At 41.2% G+C, this 22,969-nt stretch overlaps 1 protein-coding gene across 1 annotated transcript; it reads right to left on the reverse strand.

Annotated features, from left to right (window-relative positions):
* Positions 1 to 1,147: 1,147 nt before the first annotated feature.
* Positions 1,148 to 10,007, reverse strand: nrsn1l (neurensin 1-like). Its single transcript, XM_034161029.1, has 3 exons — positions 9,885 to 10,007; positions 1,841 to 1,987; positions 1,148 to 1,711 (listed from the first exon to the last, which is right to left on the reverse strand). Exons 1-3 carry the CDS (start codon positions 9,942 to 9,944, stop codon positions 1,436 to 1,438), a joined length of 483 nt encoding a protein of 160 aa, XP_034016920.1. The 5' UTR covers positions 9,945 to 10,007; the 3' UTR covers positions 1,148 to 1,435.
* Positions 10,008 to 22,969: the final 12,962 nt, after the last annotated feature.

Genomic DNA, 22,969 nt, shown 5'->3' on the forward strand with positions numbered 1-22,969 from the left:
GTGGGTGTGTGGCTGAATGACTCCAAGTGTGTGTGTGTTTTCGAGTCTGAGTGTGGACAAATACAGTGTGGACAAATGTCGATACATACCTGTTGGCGATTTAAAATAAAAATTTGATACAACCTCTTGTGTGCGTGAAGAACATTCTGAATGTTCCATACACATCTCACGCAGGTTTTGCACGAGATGTGCACAGAACATGCATGAGACATAATACACAACATGTTTTTGTACTAGAACTAGTCATAAAACTGATGCTGCTGCAAATGTAAACAAGAGCAAGCTGAGATTTCTGACGTCCACCAAGGGTTGACAAGGTCTCAAAATAACAGATATGTGATTCACATTGTGATCCGGACTTTACCTGGATCCGGATTCCACAATGATCCAGATCCTGAATAGGGATCGGGATCCAGAGCACCTCCAAAATTTAATGGAGTCTTCCCAGGCCTAACACCAATGTGTGGTGAAAATTTGGTGGTAATCTGTCAAGTAGTTTTGACATAATCCTTAAAATCAGACAAAGTGAAGCATACAAATTGGAATCCTGATGCAGAATCCAGATCTCTCTGTGGTGCAAATGTGGCGAGAATCCGTAAAGTAGTTTTCACATAATCCTTAATAGCCTATATAAAGTGAAATATTGATGCAGAATCCGGATTCGGATCACCTCCAAAATGTAATGGACTCTTCCAAGTCCTAACACCAATGTGTGGTGAAAATTTAGTGAAAATCCATGCAGTAATTTTGACATAATCCTGCTAACAGTCATACAGACAGACTGACAAATAAATAAACACAGATGATTTTATTACATCCTTGTTGGACATTAAAATAAGTAATAAATACTGTAAATACAACAAGATCAAAATACGAGATGCTAAAAATGATAAGTCATGAAGGTTTTTGCAGTCGCTCTAAGTCCTTTGTCGAGATTTTTCTTTTAATTATTACCAATAAATTCTTACACAAGCTGTGGGCAACGTCTTTGACATTTACTTGATGCACCTCAAGGTGTGTCAGTTGCAGTGAGGTCCATATTTTTGTTCTGAAATTGCAATACTTGTCGAATCGTATTTCTTATATATTGTATCGTGATACGTATCGTATTGGGAGATAACTGTATCGTCCAGCCCTACTGTGTGCACAACTTTTGCTTAGCTGAATATTTTTTGCACAGTACTGTATATCAAACCAGAATGTACTTGGTTGAAGTAGCCCGTCTCTGTCTTATAAAACGTTCTAACAGAAATGACTAAATATGTCTCATTTGACTGGTTTTTCGATGGACATTTCACTGGTCTTGTACGATATAATAAAGTTCATAAACGAGCTGGATGCTCTCCACTCGGGACGGTGCAACATTTTCATCTAACTTTGGAGTCTTTGTGACGTTATATCCTCTGCACCTTGAACCCAGCTACCTGATTCCCTTCTAAACCCCCCCACCCCACCCCACTCCCCCTTTCAGGTTGGACCTGGGTAGCATCCAAACGACAATCCCCATCACTGCCAGGACCAAGCCGAGGCAGGAGAGCCCGATCCCAGCAGCGGTGCTGACACACAGACCCCTGTTGAAGGTGATGGCCTGAGAATCTACAAAGAACAGATCTCCTTCTCCAAACGATTCGATCTTATAGGGAGTGGAGTAACCAATGGACAGGCTGGTGACACCTGCCATCAGGACCACAAGACCCAACACCAAGGATGCCTCGAGTGGAGGAGAAAGAAACATGAAGTCATCATGGTTTTTAACTCCTCATTAGGAAAGATCTTTATATTTATCTATATAATGCTGAATTTTTTTTTTTAATATTTTTGCAGAATAGAGTTCCTTTACCTTCCAAACTGTGGTGTTCCACCGGGGCGTTGACCTCTGACTCTGAAGAAACTCCTCCGTGTCTGGTTCCCGCATGGAAGAGGAGCACTCGTCGTAGAAATGGTGGAGATATGAACGAACCCCAAACTGAAGGCAGCTCGACCCAGTCTGGAACAGTGATGTACATAAATTACAAATCGAAACAAGTCACACAGCAGAATTTGGTCCTGAAAGATGTCCTCTTTACTCAAAAGTAGTGTTAAAGTGTTTCTGCTTTCATCCATGTTACCCATGTTTAAGATAACTATTTAGTGTGTGTTTGTTTTATTCACCTAAAATCTGATTCAATTTCTCTAAATATGTTTTTCAGTATATACAACATTCACCTCTGGCGAGCGTCAAGCTATCTCCGAAGCTAATCACATAGAAATCATTTATTCATTCTGACCTATAGTCTGAATGGCTGGAGGTTCAGCCACCAGAATTCCCACTGATGAATTATACATACATTTTCCCTTAAGTACTGGACGGAGTATTTAACATAAGACTACTTCAGCCTAGGACATTTTGACCTTGTGCTAATATAACGTTAGGGTAAGGCATTCAAATACACTAAAAACCCAAATAACTAATTTTTATTATTCAACTATGGTCACCTCTGTTGATAAATCCACTCTAATGTAGTTGGAATTCTCCAAAATGAAAATGCTTAAAATGTATGTTTTAGTAAATTTATTAAATTAGTGAAAGGAACCAGTTGAGCTGGTTGGGGCATCTAGTTAGAATACCCCTTGATCATCTCACTAAGGAGGTCCAGGCACGTCCAACTGGGTGGACGCTCCGGGGAATACCCAGGACATGCTAGAGGGATTATATCTCCCAGTTGTCTTGGGAACACCTTTGGATCCCCCCGGAAGAGTTACTAGATTTGGATGAGGATAGGGAAGTGTCAACTGAGCTGCTTGGTTATGGTCCCCTTATTTTAATTAAGTTAAAGTCTTTATATATTATGTTATATAATTGGCTTGGCACTAGTTTCAGTGTTAAGGCATTGATATTGCACCCAACATTAGCTGATCATCTCCACTGTGAGCAACAGGACTTATAACCTGCTTATAAAAAATACAATCATACATAATATGGTGGTGGCCAAGTGGTTAATGCGCTTGGTTTCAGTTCAGAAGGTTCCGGGTTCAAATCACACCCCTGCCACATTTCTCCATGTAATGTGGAGTTGCGTCAGGAAGGGCATCCGGCATAAAACTTGTGCCAATTCAACATGCAGATCCACCTTGGATTTGCTGTGGCGACCCCGAGTGCAAACAAGGGAGCAGCTGAAGGGACTTTACTTTACATAATACATAATACATGCCACCATTGCGATAAATACATACATGCAAATATTAGCATGAAAACTCACTAACGGGTTATAGTTAGCATTAAAACTTGCTAACACCACATAACACAATGTTAACTGCCTATAGTGAGCGTTAAAGCTCTCTATCATCACATAACATGATGCTAAGCGGATATAGTTAGCATTAAAACTCTCTAGCATCACATAACATGATGCTAAGAGGATACAGTTACCATTAAAACTCTCTAGCATCACATAACATGATGCTAAGAGGCTACAGTTACCATTAAAACTCTAGCATTACATAACGTGATGCTAAGAGGCTATAGTTCGCATAGAAACTCTCTAGCATCACATAAAATGATGAGAGGAGGTTATAGTTAGCATTAAAACTCTAGCATCACATAACATGATGCTAAGAGGGTACAGTTACCATTGAAACTCTTGAGCATTACATAATGTGATGCTAAGAGGCTATAGTTCGCATAGAAACTCTCTAGCATCACATAACATGATGCTAAGAGGATATAGTTAGCATTAAAACTCTCTAGCATCATATAACATGATGCTAAGAGGGTACAGTTACCATTAAAACTTTCTAGCATCACATAATGTGATGCAAGAGGCTATAGTTCGCATAGAAACTCTCTAGCATCACATAAATTGACAAGAGGAGGTTATAGTTAGCATTAAAACTCTGTAACATCACATAACATGATGCTAAGAGGGTACAGTTACCATTAAAATTCCTCGGCCTCTTTTAGCAGTAACGGTACATGTAATAAGTGCAGCTTATTCGTAGCTTTGGAGGCCAGGCTGGGCGAATTGGAGGCTCGGCTCCGCACCGTGGAAAATTCTACAGCTAGCCAGGCCCCTGTAGTCGGTGCGGACCAAGGTAGCTTAGCCGCCGTTAGTTCCCCCCTGGCAGACCCCGTGCAGTCGGGAAGGCAGGCTGACTGGGTGACTGTGAGGAGGAAGCGTAGCCCTAAACAGAAGCCCCGTGTACACCGTCAACCCGTTCACATCTCTAACCGTTTTTCCCCACTCGACGATACACTTGCCGAGGATCAAACTCTGGTTATTGGCGACTCTGTTTTGAGAAATGTGAAGTTAGCGACACCAGCAACCATTGTCAATTGTCTTCCGGGGGCCAGAGCAGGCGACATCGAAGGACATTTGAAATTGCTGGCTAAGGCTAAGCGTAAATTTGGTAAGATTGTAATTCACGTCGGCAGTAATGACACTCGGTTACGCCAATCGGAGGTCACTAAAATTAACATTGAATCGGTGTGTAACTTTGCAAAAACAATGTCGGACTCTGTTGTTTTCTCTGGGCCCCTCCCCAATCGGACCGGGAGTGACATGTTTAGCCGCATGTTCTCCTTGAATTGCTGGCTGTCTGAGTGGTGTCCAAAAAATGAGGTGGGCTTCATTGATAATTGGCAAAGCTTCTGGGGAAAACCTGGTCTTGTTAGGAGAGACGGCATCCATCCCACTTTAGAGGGAGCAGCTCTCATTTCTAGAAATCTGGCCAATTTTTTGGGATCCTCCAAACTGTGACTGTCTAGCGTTGGGACCAGGAGGCAGAGCTGTGGTCTTATACACCTCTCTGCAGCTTCTCTCCCCCTGCCATCCCCCTATTACCCCATCCCCGTAGAGACGGTGCCTGCTCCCAGACCACCAATAACTAGCAAAAATCTATTTAAGCATAAAAATTCAAAAAGAAAAAATAATATAGCACCTTCAATTGCACCACAGACTAAAACAGTTAAATGTGGTCTATTAAACATTAGGTCTCTTTCTTCTAAGTCCCTGTTGGTAAATGATATAATAATTGATCAACGTATTGATTTATTCTGCCTAACAGAAACCTGGTTACAGCAGGATGAATATGTTAGTTTAAATGAGTCAACACCCCCGAGTCACACTAACTGTCAGAATGCTCGTAGCACGGGCCGGGGCGGAGGATTAGCAGCAATCTTCCATTCCAGCTTATTAATTAATCAAAAACCTAGACAGAGCTTTAATTCATTTGAAAGCTTGTCTCTTAGTCTTGTCCATCCAAATTGGAAGTCCCAAAAACCAGTTTTATTTGTTATTATCTATTGTCCACCTGGTCGTTACTGTGAGTTTCTCTGTGAATTTTCAGACCTTTTGTCTGACTTAGTGCTTAGCTCAGATAAGATAATTATAGTGGGCGATTTTAACATCCACACAGATGCTGAGAATGACAGCCTCAACACTGCATTTAATCTATTATTAGACTCTATCGGCTTTGCTCAAAAAGTAAATGAGTCCACCCACCACTTTAATCATATTTTAGATCTTGTTCTGACTTATGGTATGGAAATAGAAGACTTAACAGTATTCCCTGAAAACTCCCTTTTGTCTGATCATTTTTTAATAACATTTACATTTACCCTGATGGACTACCCTGCAGTGGGGAATAAGTTTCATTACACTAGAAGTCTTTCAGAAAGCGCTGTAACTAGGTTTAAGGATATGATTCCTTCTTTATGTTCTCTAATGTCATATACCAACACAGAGCAGAGTAGCTACCTAAACTCTGTAAGGGAGTTAGAGTATCTTGTCAATAGTTTTACATCCTCATTGAAGACAACTTTGGATGCTGTAGCTCCTCTGAAAAAGAGAGCTTTAAATCAGAAGTGTCTGACTCCGTGGTATAACTCACAAACTCGTAGCTTAAAGCAGATAACCCGTAAGTTGGAGAGGAAATGGCGTCTCACTAATTTAGAAGATCTTCACTTAGCCTGGAAAAAGAGTTTGTTGCTCTATAAGAAAGCCCTTCGTGAAGCTAGGACATCTTTCTACTCATCACTAATTGAAGAAAATAAGAACAACCCCAGGTTTCTTTTCAGCACTGTAGCCAGGCTGACAAAGAGTCAGAGCTCTATTGAGCTGAGTATTCCATTAACTTTAACTAGTAATGACTTCATGACTTTCTTTGCTAACAAAATTTTGACTATTAGAGAAAAAATTACTCATAACCATCCCAAAGATGTATCGTTATCTTTGGCTGCTTTCAGTGATGCCGGTATTTGGTTAGACTCTTTCTCTCCGATTGTTCTGTCTGAGTTATTTTCATTAGTTACTTCATCCAAACCATCAACATGCTTATTAGACCCCATTCCTGCCAGGCTGCTCAAGGAAGTCCTACCATTATTTAATGCTTCAATCTTAAATATGATCAATCTATCTTTGTTAGTTGGTTATGTACCACAGGCCTTTAAGGTGGCAGTAATTAAACCATTACTTAAAAAGCCATCACTTGACCCAGCTATCTTAGCTAATTATAGGCCAATCTCCAACCTTCCTTTTCTCTCAAAGATTCTTGAGAGGGTAGTTGTAAAACAGCTAACTGATCACCTGCAGAGGAATGGTCTATTTGAAGAGTTTCAGTCAGGTTTTAGAATTCATCATAGTACAGAAACAGCATTAGTGAAGGTTACAAATGATCTTCTTATGGCTTCGGACAGTGGACTTATCTCTGTGCTTGTTCTGTTGGACCTCAGTGCTGCTTTTGATACTGTTGACCATAAAATTTTATTACAGAGATTAGAGCATGTCATAGGTATTAAAGGCATTGCGCTGCGGTGGTTTGAATCATATTTGTCTAATAGATTACAGTTTGTTCATGTAAATGGGGAATCTTCTTCACAGACTAAAGTTAATTATGGAGTTCCACAAGGTTCTGTGCTAGGACCAATTTTATTCACTTTATACATGCTTCCCTTGGGCAGTATTATTAGACGGTATTGCTTAAATTTTCATTGTTACGCAGATGATACCCAGCTTTATCTATCCATGAAGCCAGAGGATACGCACCAATTAGCTAAACTGCAGGATTGTCTTACAGACATAAAGACATGGATGACCTCTAATTTCCTGCTTTTAAACTCAGATAAAACTGAAGTTATTGTACTTGGCCCCACAAATCTTAGAAGCATGGTGTCTAACCAGATCGTTACTCTGGATGGCATTTCCCTGATCTCTAGTAATACTGTGAGAAATCTTGGAGTTATTTTGATCAGGATATGTCATTCAAAGCGCATATTAAACAAATATGTAGGACTGCCTTTTTGCATTTACGCAATATCTCTAAAATCAGAAAGGTCTTGTCTCAGAGTGATGCTGAAAAACTAATTCATGCATTTGTTTCCTCTAGGCTGGACTATTGTAATTCATTATTATCAGGTTGTCCTAAAAGTTCCCTAAAAAGCCTTCAGTTGGTTCAGAATGCTGCAGCTAGAGTACTGACGGGGACTAGCAGGAGAGAGCATATCTCACCCGTGTTGGCCTCCCTTCATTGGCTTCCTGTTAATGCTAGGATAGAATTTAAAATTCTTCTTCTTACTTATAAGGTTTTGAATAATCAGGTCCCATCTTATCTTAGGGACCTCGTAGTACCATATTACCCCATTAGAGCGCTTCGCTCTCAGACTGCGGGCTTACTTGTAGTTCCTAGGGTTTGTAAGAGTAGAATGGGAGGCAGAGCCTTCAGCTTTCAGGCTCCTCTCCTGTGGAACCAGCTCCCAATTCAGATCAGGGAGACAGATACCCTCTCTACTTTTAAGATTAGGCTTAAAACTTTCCTTTTCGCTAAGGCTTATAGTTAGGGCTGGATCGGGTGACCCTGGACCATCCCTTGGTTATGTTGCTTTAGACGTAGACTGTGTTTCACAATTATTGTATGGCCTTGCCTTGCAATGTGGAGCGCCTTGGGGCAACTGTTTGTTGTGATTTGGCGCTATACAAGAAAAAAGTTGATTGATTGATTGATTGATTAAAACTCTCGAGCATTACATAATGTGATGCTAAGAGGCTATAGAGGGTTTTCAATCACGTGACCGATTTGCTGCAGGACAGGTGCCGTCTCCATTCTGGATTACAAGGAGGCTGGCGCGTGATAGAAAAATGGAGAGAATGTCCGGTTATTACGATGCTTTAAATCCTTGAGATAAAGCTATTTATCGTGATAGATGTGTAGCAGTTCGTTCAGTGGATCCGTATCTTATACCAGATAGTGAATTTAGTGGTGATGTAACGAACTGGCCGACAGTGTCACACTGCAATATTGTGAACTAGGAAGCTGGTGACCAGGTCAGCATCGCCGGCCTCCTGCAGAGCATCACAGCAGAGCTCTGAAAGCGGAGGTCAGTCTTGAAGTCCTGAGCGATTTCTCTCACCAGGCGCTGGAAGGGCAGCTTGCAGATCAGCAGCTCGGCGCTTGCGGACCACAATGTATATAAGCATCCGTATTGAAAGCGTTCTTGTGTTATCCTCTGCAGTATTTTTATGTATTCTTATATAATTTTATGGCCGAATAAAATAAAATAAAATTCTGGGAGCAGTGGATTTCTGGTAGCAGCGGATCTCTCTCAGCGCCACGGTTCCGTGAGGCTTCTTCACACCGACGTTGAAGCTTCTGCAATTGTTCGCCAAATGCACGTAGAGTAACACAGCGGCCACCGCATGGTAATCCAGAATGGCCACGGGACACAAAATGACGTGACCAATACATCACATGAAAACCCTCTATAGTTCGCATAGAAACTCTCTAGCACCACATAACATGATGCTAAGAGGATATAGTTAGCATTAAAACTCTCTATCATCACATAACATGATGCTAAGAGGCTACAGTTAGCATTAAAACTCTAGCATTACATAATGTGATGCTAAGAGGCTAATGTTAGCATTTAAACTCTCTAGCATCACATAACATGATGCTAAGAGGTTAAAGTTAGTGTGACCGCAGGACCTTTGTGGCCGGGACGGCGGTGGGATCGAACCCAGACGGCTCGCACTAAAGACCATTCCTCTACCAGGTCAGCCAAAGGGGAAATCCCCATTAGCCAAGCTAGCGGGAACGTCTTTTCAGTCAGGACCCGGGACCTTCATCCCGCTACATATCTCCCCACCATTTTTGACTTCGTCCCGAAGTCACAGGTGCATTTAAGCATGTTCTCTAACTACCCACATCGTGTTTGTGACACCAGATTGTGACCGCAGGACCTTTGTGGCTGGGACGGCGGTGGGATCGAACCCAGACGGCTCGCACTAAAGACCATTCCTCTACCAGGTCAGCCAAAGGGGAAATCCCTGTTAGCCAAGCTAGCGGGAACGTCTTTTCAATCAGGACCCGGGACCTTCATCCCGCTACAGTTAGTATGAACTGCCTCCACTGTGAGCAATGAGATTCATAAAGTACTTAAAAACATACTTTGTTACAATTTTGCTTCTAAAATTCTTACTTCACATCTTCAGGTAATTTTACATGTTTCCTGATAAAAAATGATGATGTAACTATTTGTGGTTTTTGAGTTTTTAATCGGACAGACTAACTAACAGACACACTGATCTGAGAGATTTATAGTCTAGATGCTTATAGTAAACTACATTTTTATTTCTGTTTAAACAGAGGGTATAGCATTACAGCTAATTAAGCAAATGAAAGATAATTTCTGGTCAAAACATCCACGTTATGGCATGTTTTTGAGGGAAATGTACTAGGTTGGAACATCCTAGGCAGGAATGTCATAGCCCGAAACGCCCCTGGCCAAAACGTCCAACACTCCACACACAGAGGAGCACACAAACACACACGGCCGTTCACAACGCCCTGTTCCAATCCTCCAGCAGTGATCTACGGGCGTATGATCACCACTCAGGGATACTGAAGCTCACCTCACTTCCAGACGATTCTCCGGCTGAGCTCGAACCACCGGCCTCAGAGCACAGCGCCATCGCAGCTCACACACCTAAAAACACACTGTAAGTACAACAAAAAACAGACACCTGTAAGAAAATACACTTGCGTCTCCGAGCTGCACTACATACTGCAGCTGCTGAAGGCTGCTGTGGTCCTGAGATGACTCTGTTATCTCCTACGGATGAGTCACCTAATTTGAAAAAACATGCACATAATAGTATTCCACATCCTGTACACAAGCAGCAGTACACACAAATCCTTCTCTTGTTATTCATGAGGAGTTGACTTTTTCTGTTTGACTGCTTATCTTCAGCAGTTCTACAAAGGTTTGTCTCATTCTGTAAGAAAAATTTTACTTATTTTCTACTGAACTACAAACAAACAATGTCCACATCCACCAAATTTAAAATTTTAATTACAGGACACTCATTCTGTTTAGTTTAAATGATAAATAAATGACACTTCTGAGTCTTTTACTACATGTTCTTGAGGTCAGGCTTTACCTGAGCGTCCTCTAGGGGCCGTTTTTTTGTCGGTGAAAACATTGCTGAACTCAGTACAAATATATGTAATTTTGGGGGTCAAACTCATCAATAAAGCCAATTTAACAATGAAAGATATCAGCTGGCTGACAGAAACAAGTCAGAGACAAAACCAAACTGGCTGATTTCAATAGAACAGCATACAGACCAAGCTAGAGGTGGGCGATACCGGGAATTTTGGTATTGAGCCGATACCAAGTAAATACAGGCCCAGTATTGCCGATATCGATACCAATAGTTTTTCATATTTAAGCTTCATAGATCCAAAGGATCCAAAAGACCTAGGATAAAATTTCGCCAAACATTGTAACAACAAAATACTTTATTATCACAATCAACATTTTTGTTTAAAAAAAATATCACTCAACACAACTTAAAACAAAATCTCCTGAGGTAGAGAGCTGACAAACCACAATACAAGGGTGCGGTGCTCTGTGTTGTGTGACACAGCGCTGCTCTTACAGACAGAGAGTAGGCTTTGATGAATCTGCGTGCACAGCAGTAAGTGCATGCGGGAGAGAAAAAGCTTGAGTATCGATCTTTTTACACGAGGATTGTTCAATATCAATACCAGCGTTGGTATCAATATCATCGATATTAGGATTGATCCGCCCACCTCTAGACCAAGCATGTTCTCACCGAGCGGCCAGTCACGGAAGTACGAATTCTTGCCTTCGGATTGGCGACTTCACCGAAAGTGAGGTGGTGCCAATCTCGAGAATACTATGACTCTTAAGTGGAATAAACGACATAGAGCCCATGTCTCGGGGGTTGGACTAGGGGGACACCCGAAAAACCCTCAACACATGCCCCTGAGTTTCCCCTCAACCCCCTGCCCCCCTCTGATACTTGCCCCACTCAGCCCCCATCAAAGCATTTCGTACTCACAAACCTGGCGGGACTCTGTTTATTAACATTACCTAGAAAACAGAAGGAAATCAGCCTCAGCAGATCTCAATTGTGGAGTCCCACAGGGCTCAGTTTTGAGATTCTTATCAATCTCCATTTTCATCTTTCTTTTCTGACTGCTTTGATTCTTACAAGAATTTTTTAAATATATTAATTTTGCACACATTTTCTTTTGGTGTACATCTTACTAAAGCACAGCATGAAAATATTACTATTAAAATGATTAGAACCTTACTGTAGATTATATTATTGCACACCTTTGAAGGCTCTAAAGTGTCCATCATATGCAAATGTGACAGTGTGCTTAAAACGAGCGCTGCCTTCAATGACTGGCAATCCTGTGGAAGCAGTAGCTCTCATTAAAGGCACACCTCATACAGGAATAATGTTCAAAATAACAACCCCCCCCCCCACCCACCCACTCTCTCGCTTTCTCACCCACACACATGCACGACAATCCACAATTGCATCCTGCCAATATGTGTTCTGTAAATATTTCAGTGTTTCCAGAAGATGCATTATTTATGCAGACTGTCATAACAGATCCCAAATGAAAAGAAAACAAATACTGTCATTTTCACATATTTATCCGAGCTGTGTGAAAAGCACATTTCATACTCTGTATGTATGTGTGTGTGTGTGTGTGCTCCTCTGTATCCGATCATATTTGTTATTGAGACACAGTACGATGAACTATAAAAGGCAGGATAATGCTGTTTCCAAGGTGCCCTGGTGAGAGAAAGACATGAAAAACACATGCACACGCTTTGTATGACCACGCTGTGGTCTATCAGTAAATTTCCATGGTTACGACTCCAGCAAGGTCAGAAACAGGAACTCAGTGCTGCATGTTGATTGGCTGGTGGATAATTACAGTTCCCTTTAAGATGATGTGCAAACAGGGCTTTTTTTTTTTTTTAATCTACTCTATTTAAATTAGGTTGTAAGGCGCTATCAGTCATTTCAGCTACATTCTTTGCTGGCTGCCCTTAATTTTGCCTTTTTTTCCCATTGGCTTGGGAGGGTTGTCCTCTTGGTGTAATAAATTATGCATTGTGCTGGCTGGCATCTTTAAAAAAAAAATCCTGTGAATTTAACCCACATCATGCAAAATCATCAATTAACCCGGTTGCAATCAGGGTTAATAATATTGAAATTGAACGAGTGTATGAAAATAAGTTTCTTGGAGTGACAATCGATCATAAGCTTTGTTGGAAACCTCATATAAACAATGTAAAATCTAAAATGTCAAAAACTATTGCTATACTTTATAAAGTAAAGGATGTCCTTAACAAAAAGTCAATATACATACTTTATTGTTCATTACTACTTCCATATATTACTTATTGTCTAGAGATATGGGGTAACACATATAAAACTAACACTCTTCCTATTTTTAAGATGCAAAAAAAGCTATACGAATTATTAATGGATCACATTATAGGGAATCAACTAAGGCTTTATTTATTGACAGTAATGCCCTCAAATTTTATGATTTAGTGGAATTTAAAATGGCACAGATAATGTATAAAGTACACAATAATTTACTTTGCCACAATATTCAGAAGCTGTTTGAAATCAGAGACAATCAATATGATTTGAAGGGAACAAGTATTTACAAAAAAAATGTAAGATACGAACAAATATAAAGCAAAGATGTTTCTGTAAGAGGTGTTAATTTATGGAATAGCTGTGACAATGAATTAAAAAGGTGTACTTCATTTTCAATATTTAAAAACTAAAATATTACAGAACTACATAAATCAAGTATGAAGAATGATAATGTAATTAATGTAACTTTTGGTTATATTATTATTATGAAATTGTATTTATTTATATATTTTTTCTATAGTGCTTCAGGTTTTTTCTTTGTTGCTCTTATATTTCATATTATCTTGTTGAATTTGTTTTTGTAAAAAAGGTTAGGCATAATAAGCTTGAGCTTCAGCCTATACCTTTTTGATTAGCGTCATCCCTTGTTGAAATGTTTTTTGTTGAATAAGAGGTCTGTGATAAAAGTAACGGACCTTATTATTTTTTTCAAAAACCATATGGATTTGAATCACGTGTGATTACATCAGACATGCTTGAACCCTCGTGGGCATGCAAGAGTTTTTTCACGCCTGTCTGTTACGTCATTCGTCTGTGGGCAGTCTTTGAGTGAGGAGTCGCCCACCCTCTTGTCATTTTTTCATTCTTTAGGAATGGCTCAGAGACTGCTGCTTTGTTTGATCAAAATTTTTTCAAAACTGTAAGGCACAACTGAGTGGACACCATTCGATAAATTCAGCTGGTTTTCGGTAAAAATGTTAACGGCCGATGAGAGATTTTTGTCTGGTAGTGTCGCCGTAAGGACGGCCCACGGTGCCTGATGGTGATCTGCGCTTTGAGGCGGCAGCGTCTCGCTGTTTCAAGTTGAAAACTTCCACATTTCAGGCTCTGTTGACCCAGGAAGTCGTCAGAGAACAGAGAACTTTCAGAAGAAGTCGGCATGAGGAGTTTATTCGGACATTCCATTGTTAACGGACATTTTGTAATAAAAGAACGTGCGGGCAGAGTCGCATGTCGGGCCGGACCCGACCGCGGGGGGTTGCGACAGGAAAAACACCTCTGTTGGAAACCTTAAAGGGCAAGTTGGAACATGCCCAAGCTGTTAAACAATTTCTCAGTTACTCACTTGTTGAAAGCCATCAAAAGCCGCCTGAATTTTACAAATGGTTTTCAACACGGAGGTGTTTTTCCTGTCGCGGCGCACACAGATTCGCCGAGTCGTCACGGAAACAACTCGCCGAATTTGCGCGCACGTCTTTCATTAAAAAATGTCCTTAAACAGTGGAATGTCCGCATAAAGTCCTCATGCCGGCCTCTTCTGAATCTTCTCTGTTCTCTCACGACGTCCTGGGTGAATTAAGTCTTAAATTAGAATGTTTTCAGCTCGAAACAGGCCGACGACGGCGCCTGGAAGCGCTGTGTGACGTCCCACTCCGTGGGAAGTCCTTACACCGACAGAAACACCCCATAATCTCTCATCAGCCGTTAAACTTTTCACCGAAAACCATCTTAATTTCTCGAATAGTGTCCACTCGGATATTCCTCACAGGTCCAGAAAAAATGTTGATAAAGCAACGCGCGCCGTCCGCAGTGGCTATTCAGACAAAGAGATTCCGACGGGCGGGATGGAGCACTCCTCACTCAAGGCCTGCCCACAGGCGAATGACGTCACCGACACGCGTGAAAAAACTCACGCATGCGCACGAGGGTTCAAGCTTGTCTGACGTAAAAAATATGAATCAAATCCATTTATTTTTTGAAAAAAATAAAAAGGAACGCTTTTTTCATCACAGACCTCATATGTGTATGTATGTATGTAATTGTATTTCATTTGGGGGGTTGAATGCTAATCAAATAAAAAGTTTTCATCATCATCATCATATCAAATCAAATAAAGTAGGTCATGTTGAGAAACTCAAAGCAATTGTGTTAATTTGTTGCTTGCAAAGTAACCCCTCTTGATCGTGTATGTCCCTGTTGAGATGCGCAATGGCCTTTGAGATCGGGAGGCATCTGGGAAGATCATCTGGAGTCAAGAGGTTGCTTGACAGAGGTGTTTGGTGAAGCCGATGTCTTTGCAGGTGAACAGAAAGTTGTGCTAAATGGTTGTGAGACATGGACACTAGTGACCCAATACTTTGGTACTTGGTGTCTCTGGATGATCCTTGGGTACCACTGGAATGACTTTGTATCAAACGAGCAGTTACTAAGAGAGACGAGGATGAGGTGTATCACGTGTATTGTGTGGGAGAATCAGTTTCAACATTTTGGCCATGTGGCCCGTTTCTTTGTGCAGGATCCAGCATACAGGTGCCTGACTGTGGAGGAACCCAGCAGCTGGAGAAGACCAAGGGGACGCCCACATTTCACCTGGCTGCCGTGGATAGATGGTTATTTTAGAGATGTGGGAGTGGATGTATGAGTGGGGTGGTTGCCATCCAGGACCCAAAGTGGTTTTATTGTGTTGTGGATGCAGCTTGACTTGACTTGAACCCCCCTCCCTCCCCCCCAAAAAACAAACAAACAAGCAAACAAACTCAAAATCCTTTCATTTATTGGCTCATGGGATAGAAACGATGCTGTATACCCAAAATATCATTCATTTTCTCAGAAGTGAAAATTTCTGGTGGAATTTCTCCCCTTGACAAGAAATATAACACTAAAGTTGATGGCGTGTTCACATATGTGGTGCACGTGGGATGCTCACATGACGAATGAAAACAACCTCTATGGCAAAAGCAGAAGTTCAAACCTCAGGTGAGGTAGAAGAGTTAATCTGCCCATACATGATGAGATGATGCGATATGATGCCGCCGCATCATAGATGCATTAATGTAATGCAGAAGCTGATTGTAGAAGAACTGCACAATAACAGCATACTTGTTATGGTGTTTGTTTCCGTACCTGCTCTGTGCAGCAAAAGAACAAATGGCAGTTGAGCAGCAGGTTCTGGTTCCAATTGTGGTGGATGTGGAGCTCCAGAGTGATAAAGATAGAAAAATAAAATAAGGCCATGAGTTACTATATAGAGCATTCAAAATACTACATATAACCTGTTTACACAGTTTGAGTAATTAATCCAGTGCTGTTGAATGCACATAGAATGTGCTAAACTGAGAGAGCCAACAAGTGACAGACATAATTATTGCATTTTTGTGCAGATAATAACAAACACAAAAATACATTTATTGAGCACAGAAGAGATTTTGTTTGCCAAGAGTGACAGCTGCATGCAGATGAAGGAATTAATGTGTTGGGCATGTGTATTAGCAAGATTTTTTATTTATCTCATAAGGATGCTTTCATCAAACCCTGCAAATAGATTGTTATGCATTCGCAATAGCATTTTGAGACCTGCACAATTTATTTCTATTTTTTTTTCCTTTCTAAGACCACTCCAAGGCTCCTGTATCACATGCAAAGGTGTAGTGTGTCATGACCTATGTAGCCCTGTCTCTCTTCATTCATGGCATTATCACCGAAAACACCATAACCTGTCGTCATGTAATTTTAAGTCCAGTGGGAATTTTACACAAAAGACCTACATTTCAGTGAAAACAAACCCATATTATTTTTTCATGTAACTCAAGAATGCTCATCATTGCTCTACTGTGCCGCTCATGAAATGAATATCAAGCCAATTCAATTAATTTATACAACAATAAATCATAGCATAAGCAACCCAAAGGTGTTTCACACGAGTAGGATTTAACCTTATCCACCTCTCCAAGCAAGCACAATGACAACAGTGGTCAGGAACATGTCTGTTTTTTTTGTTGTTTTTTTTTAAATTAGAGGAAGAAACCTTGAGCAGACCAGACTCAGTGAGGTGAGCATCTGCTTTGGCCATACTACCAATTACAAAATAACAAATAAAGCACAACAAAATGTTATCACAGTGAGTGACCAATGGCTCAGAAAACATCCAAATGGTGAAGAGTAGAGTCTCAGAAGGAATATTCTCCAGAATTCCTCCATAAGATGCTTCCAGAAGTCCTTGGTATGCTCTGGATTTCCACAGTTCCCTGTACAGTACAGCCCTACGTGGGACTAATTTCTCCATCCCGCTCCCGCTAAATGTCAGACCATTACCGCCTGCACCTGCAACGTTTGTGTTACATTCCCGCCCGTTCCCGCAATGTGCCTGTCCAGTCGCGCCCACACCCGCGAAATGCTGAGAATTTATGCACTTACAATAATAGACATGCATTCATTTTGTGTCTCTTCCCGTCTCGTGGGAAAAAATACATCATTTAGGCTTTTATTAAAGAAATTGTTGTGGTGGTTTGTTTTGATCCCCTGGCCTGTACTGGTTGTTTTCATTTAGTTCAAAGACAGTTTCATGTGACAGTTGAGTCACCGCATGCCCAAATATGGGCATGCGGTGACTCCGTCTCTCTCTGTTCGCTCCTGTTTATGTCCACTGCTCCTGTAAAATGATATAAGATGAAAGTAGCATGTGGCCACACATACTTTACACTATTCTCCTTTGTTGACTGAGTCATCGTGTCTATTCTGTTCCCGCAGTGTTTTTTTTAGCTGCCGGTTACTGCCCACAGCAAAGTTCTGACCGCCCGCTCCCGCCAGATTTGAGTTGGATCCCGCGGAACCGGCGAGACCAAATCTGAATGCAGCCCTCTACTCACAAGTTCCACTCCTGGAAGGATCTCAGAGGATCAGATGGATGGCTGATGAACATACAGAAGAACCTATGAAGCAATACAGTGTATCCTTGTATGTAAAGCATCGCAGTATAATGCCAACTGAATCTAAAATACGTATGTCCTATATAGACCATGAGGTCCATGGTACACTAGTTTTCATCTATAGATTCTGTAGCATGGAGTGGACAAGAGTCTACAACTCCCCCAGGATGGGACACCAGTCCAGTGCAGGTTACTTTCCCAGCCAAGACGGGTACCAATTTAGAACTGGGTGGACTGAGACAGTGCAGCTTGTCTTGTCCAAGGACTCAAACGGGTAGCATGAGCAGGATTCAAACCCAGGCCAACAGATTGGAAGGTCTGTAATTAAAAGCCTGTTAAATCCACACTTGCTTTTCCTATCACACTCCTAAAAGCAGGTATTAAGTGTACAACTTGGGATGTACGCAAGCTGTGTTAAACCCTCAAATCCTCCGTTATCTCGAATGTTGCTGCACTGTTAGTGACCACACATTTAATTGCATAATAAAGACCCAGTAAAGCACACATTTTTGCTCTTATGAATGTGTTTTATGAAGCAGTGGTGTAGGCAGGGTGGCGTTTGTGAACAGTTCAGAAGGTCACTGGATGTGCTGCTGTGCATGCTGGGAAGGGCTGCTTCACTTCGTGGCACGTTAACATGAATAATGCATCCCATGTTGACAAGTAGAAGAAAACACACAGAGACTAAATTTTCTATAAGGACATGAATTGCACAATGGAAGAGCAATTTTGGAACTAATGGGCTGTCAGGCATCACATCCTATGATGAAGAGGAAGCATCTTGTGTGTGATTTGGCTGATGCATCTGTGTGACCATACTGCTCATTATCAGTCAGAATGGACTGTTTCAAAAAAAAGAAAAGAAATATATTCCCATTTTGGGCTTTGAGATTCTTCAAGCTTGTTGCTGGAAGGGAATTTTACATGCCCCAGCTGCCAGTGCTGAGAAATGAAGCCAATGTGGAAGTGCCAAAACAAGTATCAGTTCCTCCAATGAAGACTTGACGGTGGCTCAAAAAGCAAGTTATTGTCCAAAAAAGCCAATCTTAAAATGTCTAAGTTTAAAACAGACTGGCTAGTTTCTTTCTAGACATAGCTGGTTTAGCAGCAGACACTAGCTGGACTCTACCTTTTTGTATTGTCATTTCTGAACATTTTATGACAAATATCTGACATAATATAACTTGCTTTGCAGTTCATTCTGCTAATGAACCATCTAAGAAGTTGATGCTCCAGTATTTCTGTTTTGTGAAATTTTAGTATATTTTTTGAATTCAAGAGTTAATAATAGTAGCAGTGTGGGTGCTAATTAGCCAGTATTGGTAGCTTGGTGACATTTGTTCCACTGATGGTGTCACAGTTATTGGGGTGATATGTTGATCACACTCTTTAATACCCTTAAAATATTTTTGGAAGAACTTCCCACACGGTCTATGGAAAGTTATTCTAGAAATATGTTAGGCTAACCTAGGTTTTTATTATTACAAGCTGCCTATTTTTTTCACTAACAGCAGTAATAGGACCTAATGTAGGACGCTACCAAGGTCAAAGGTGATGTGATCAATAGAAAGGTAACATATGGCTACATATTCATATTTAGCAGTAACAATTAGTGAATCTGTGACCAATTCCTCAAAATAGCAATTAGAAATGAGTTTGACCTTTCAAGATCACTGAAGGTCAAAGGTCATGTGGCCAATAGAAAGGTGATAAATGGCTTCATGTTAGTGTTTAATGGTAACCATAAATGAATCTGTAACCAATTCCTTGAGTATCAATTATAAATGAGTTTGACCTTTCAAGGTCAAAGGTCATGTGGCCAATAGAAAGGTGATAAATGGCTTCATGTTAGTGTTTAATGGTAACCGTAAATGAATCTGTAACCAATTCCTTGAGTATCATTTATAAATGAGTTTGACCTTTCAAGGTCAAAGGTCATGTGACCAATAGAAGGTGATGAATGGCTTCATGTTAGCATCTAATGGTAACCATAAACAAATCTGAAACCAATTCCTTGAAGTATCAATTATAGCAGCAAGTAACAATTATAAATGAGTTTGACCTTTCAGGGTCACCCAAAGTCCTTGGCTGAACCTCAATCATTCCAAAAAGTTTGTACCAAATCAGATGAAAGCTTTTTGACTTATTTTGTTGACACCTAGATGAATGGCTACAAGGGGACCTAAAAATACATCCACATGCGTGACCGTGCATGGGTGCAAACAGTTACTCTATAGCTTACTGTACCTATGGTGTAGGTGTCAAGTGATGAGCATATAGTGTTTCCTGTGTTTGACAGACTCAAGCATGACAATGCAGTGTCCCAAATCCTGTGCACGTAGCAGTGAGACAATCAAATGACCGGAACCGATAATTCTATGATCTGGTTTCAGTAGTTCTAAAAGAGATTTGGCATCAGGACAGAATTGATTTGATTTCAAACTGTTTCCGTCATGTTTAAGCTGCAGGGGAAAATGTTTTACATATCCACTTAAATTTTGCATGTTTGAAGATGTAACACGCCCAAGTAAAGCCCTCTTCCACAAGACCCTGAAGCATAGCTTCCTTTCATCTTCTGCCCTGAGCACACGCATTTCATCATCCATCTGCTGATTAGCATTTGAAGATGTTATCATCCATATTTAGATTTGGGCCAACGCTCAGAACATACCCACTTACATAATCCTCCTAAGGATCAGGCTCAATCTATATGTTTCAGGTTACATTATTATTACGCTGCTCACGTCTCATTTGTCGCGTCTCAGACAGACTGACCCACTTCTCGTTCTTTGACTCGAACAGACTGTGCCTGGAGGGGAGGCTGTCCACAAGACAGAAGGCCACTGCAGAGCTGACTGGTTCAGAGGAACACCTCACCGGTCTCCCCTCATGTGTGTCTTAAGACATTACAGCAGCAGACAGCAGACAGAGGGGACGGATGGACGTCATTTGAACACACCACTTCAACTTGTCTGATCACTCAAGGTCATAACAATCACCGATCAATAGACGAGATTGATGCATAGACGTGTCTGTGTGCGGCTGAGCCAGTCGGACTTACACCGTCCCTGGGTCAGACACAGTGCATTATCTCACTTCTCCTGTCTGTCACTAGATGTCAGTGGAGTGCAGTACAGCTCCATGTATTTGAGTTCCCCTGTTACCCAAGAACCTGCACAAGATAAAAAACAGATTTGAAGATACACAATGTGTGTATTTATTGGAAACATTACAGGCAACCATGTCATTAAGAACCTGAACACAAGAAATAACTTAAAAAAAAAAAAAGAAAAATCACAAGAATTTGAATGGAATTTTTCAAAAAATATAATCTTTATTCCCAAGTGGAACAAATACAGTCTGTCCCACTCAGTCAAAAAAAGAACACATCCAGAATGTTTAAATGGCACAAAATTTTACATATTTAATTTAAACCAAAGACAATTATCAGCATCAACAAATCAATAGATGCTAGAAAATGTGTTGCAAGTGACGCTAGTAACCTCACCAGATTTCCTTACTATTCTCAGAAACTTTATCAAACATAACATTTTTTGTGTACGAGGTCTGTTAGAAAAGTATCCGACCTTTTTATTTTTTCAAAAACTATATGGATTTGAATCATGTGCACTTGCATCAGACAAGCTTGAACCTTTGTGCGCATGCCTGAGTTTTTTCACGCCTGTTGGTTGCGTCATTCGCCTGTGGGCAGGCTTTGAGTGAGCACTGGTCCACCCCCCTCGTCGGATTTTTATTGTTTAGGAATGGCAGAGCAACTGCCGCTTTGTTCCATGAAAATTTTTTCAGAAACTCTGCCAGACAGCCAGATGGAAACCATTTGGAAGATTCAGATGGCTTTTGGTGAAGATTCTATCGGTATCACACAGATTAAGGACCATTAAAACTGGATTAAAAACAGCCCACAGCAGCGGAGGGCGCACCGCGCCCCGAATGGCCATCGACAGGCTGGAACGCGCAGATCACTTCCAAATTTAAGGCTCTGTTGATGCAGGATGTTGTGTGACTAGCAGAGAAGTTTCAGAAGAGGTCGGGATCAGCACTTTATCGGCACATTCCACTGTTAAAGGAGACTTTGTAATGAAAGACGTGCGGACGGATTCGTGCGCCGGGACGCACAACACCTCCGTGTTGGAAACCATTCGTAAGATTCAGACGGCTTTTGGTGGCTTTTCAGTCGAGTGAGTATCCAAGAAATTGTTTAACAGCTGGGCATGTTTCAACTTGTCCTGTGAGACTTCCAACACGGAGGTGTTGTTTGTCCAGTGCCATGAGCGGCTACGTCCCGACGCGTGAATCTGTCCGCACGTCTTTCATTACAAAATCTCCTTTAACAGTAGAATGTGCCGATAAAGTGCTGATCCCGACCTCTTCTGAAACTTCTCTGCTAGTCACACGACGTCCTGCATCAACAGAGCCTTAAATTTGGAAGTGATCTGCTCGTTCCAGCCTGTCGATGGCCGCATGGGACGCGGTGTGCCCTCCGTCACTGTGGGCCATTTTTAATCCAGTTTTAATGGTCCTTAATCCGTGTGATACCGATAGAATCTTCACCAAAAGCCATCTGAATCTTCCAAATGGTTTCCATCTGGCTGTCTGGCAGAGTTTCTGAAAAAAATTTCATGGAACAAAGCGGCAGTTGCTCCGCCATTCCTAAACAATAAAAATCCAATGAGGGGGGTGAACCAGTGCTCACTCAACGCCTGCCCACAGGCGAATGACGCAACCGACAGGCGTGAAAAAACTCACACGTGCGCACAAAGGTTCAAGCTTGTCTGATGCAAGCGCACATGATTCAAATCCATATAGTTTTTGAAAAAATAAAAAGGTCGGATAGTTTTCTCACAGACCTTGTAAATAACAGCAGGAATACAATTTTAAATGTTTTAATACTTTTATTATTTTATTGTTAGATTTTTGTTATCTGGCGGTGAGGTTGGTGGGTGCTGTGATGCCTGCTTTCCCAGCACCCCTACTGCCCATGGCCATGCATTTTGCATACCTGTTTTTTCCCAGTTAAGGGCCTGGTCACACGGCATCCGGCATTAGCTGAATGAAGGAATAAAGTCCCAAAATCACAAATCGTTGAGAAAAAGTGGACGAATGAGCCTGGACTTGTTCCATCACTGAAATGCCTGAGAGTGCAGAACGCACAAAAGGCCAAAACGAAACCAAAACTAACAAAAGAAAAATGAAGCGAACGGCGACCTTGTCGCTTTTAAACAAAATCAAAATGAAGCGCCAGCGTGTGATCATTTCTGCAGCGAGTCTGTGCTGTCCACAGCCACCTGCAGCTCTGTTGTCTTGACAAATCAATTCCACGCACATTGCAGC

This window comes from Thalassophryne amazonica, chromosome 20 (genome assembly GCF_902500255.1).
Source record: "Thalassophryne amazonica chromosome 20, fThaAma1.1, whole genome shotgun sequence".
Taxonomy (NCBI): Eukaryota; Metazoa; Chordata; class Actinopteri; order Batrachoidiformes; family Batrachoididae; genus Thalassophryne; species Thalassophryne amazonica.

Excerpts from the sequence above, each read along its gene's own strand:
- nrsn1l (XM_034161029.1), bottom strand. The coding sequence starts at position 9,944 with ATGGCGCTGTGCTCTGAGGCCGGTGGTTCGAGCTCAGCCGGAGAATCG. Across the intron at positions 1,988-9,884 it reads GAGAATCGTCTGGAAGTGAG|ACTGGGTCGAGCTGCCTTCA; the intron begins GTGAGCTTCAGT and ends TCACTGTTCCAG. Across the intron at positions 1,712-1,840 it reads GGAACACCACAGTTTGGAAG|GCATCCTTGGTGTTGGGTCT; the intron begins GTAAAGGAACTC and ends CCTCCACTCGAG.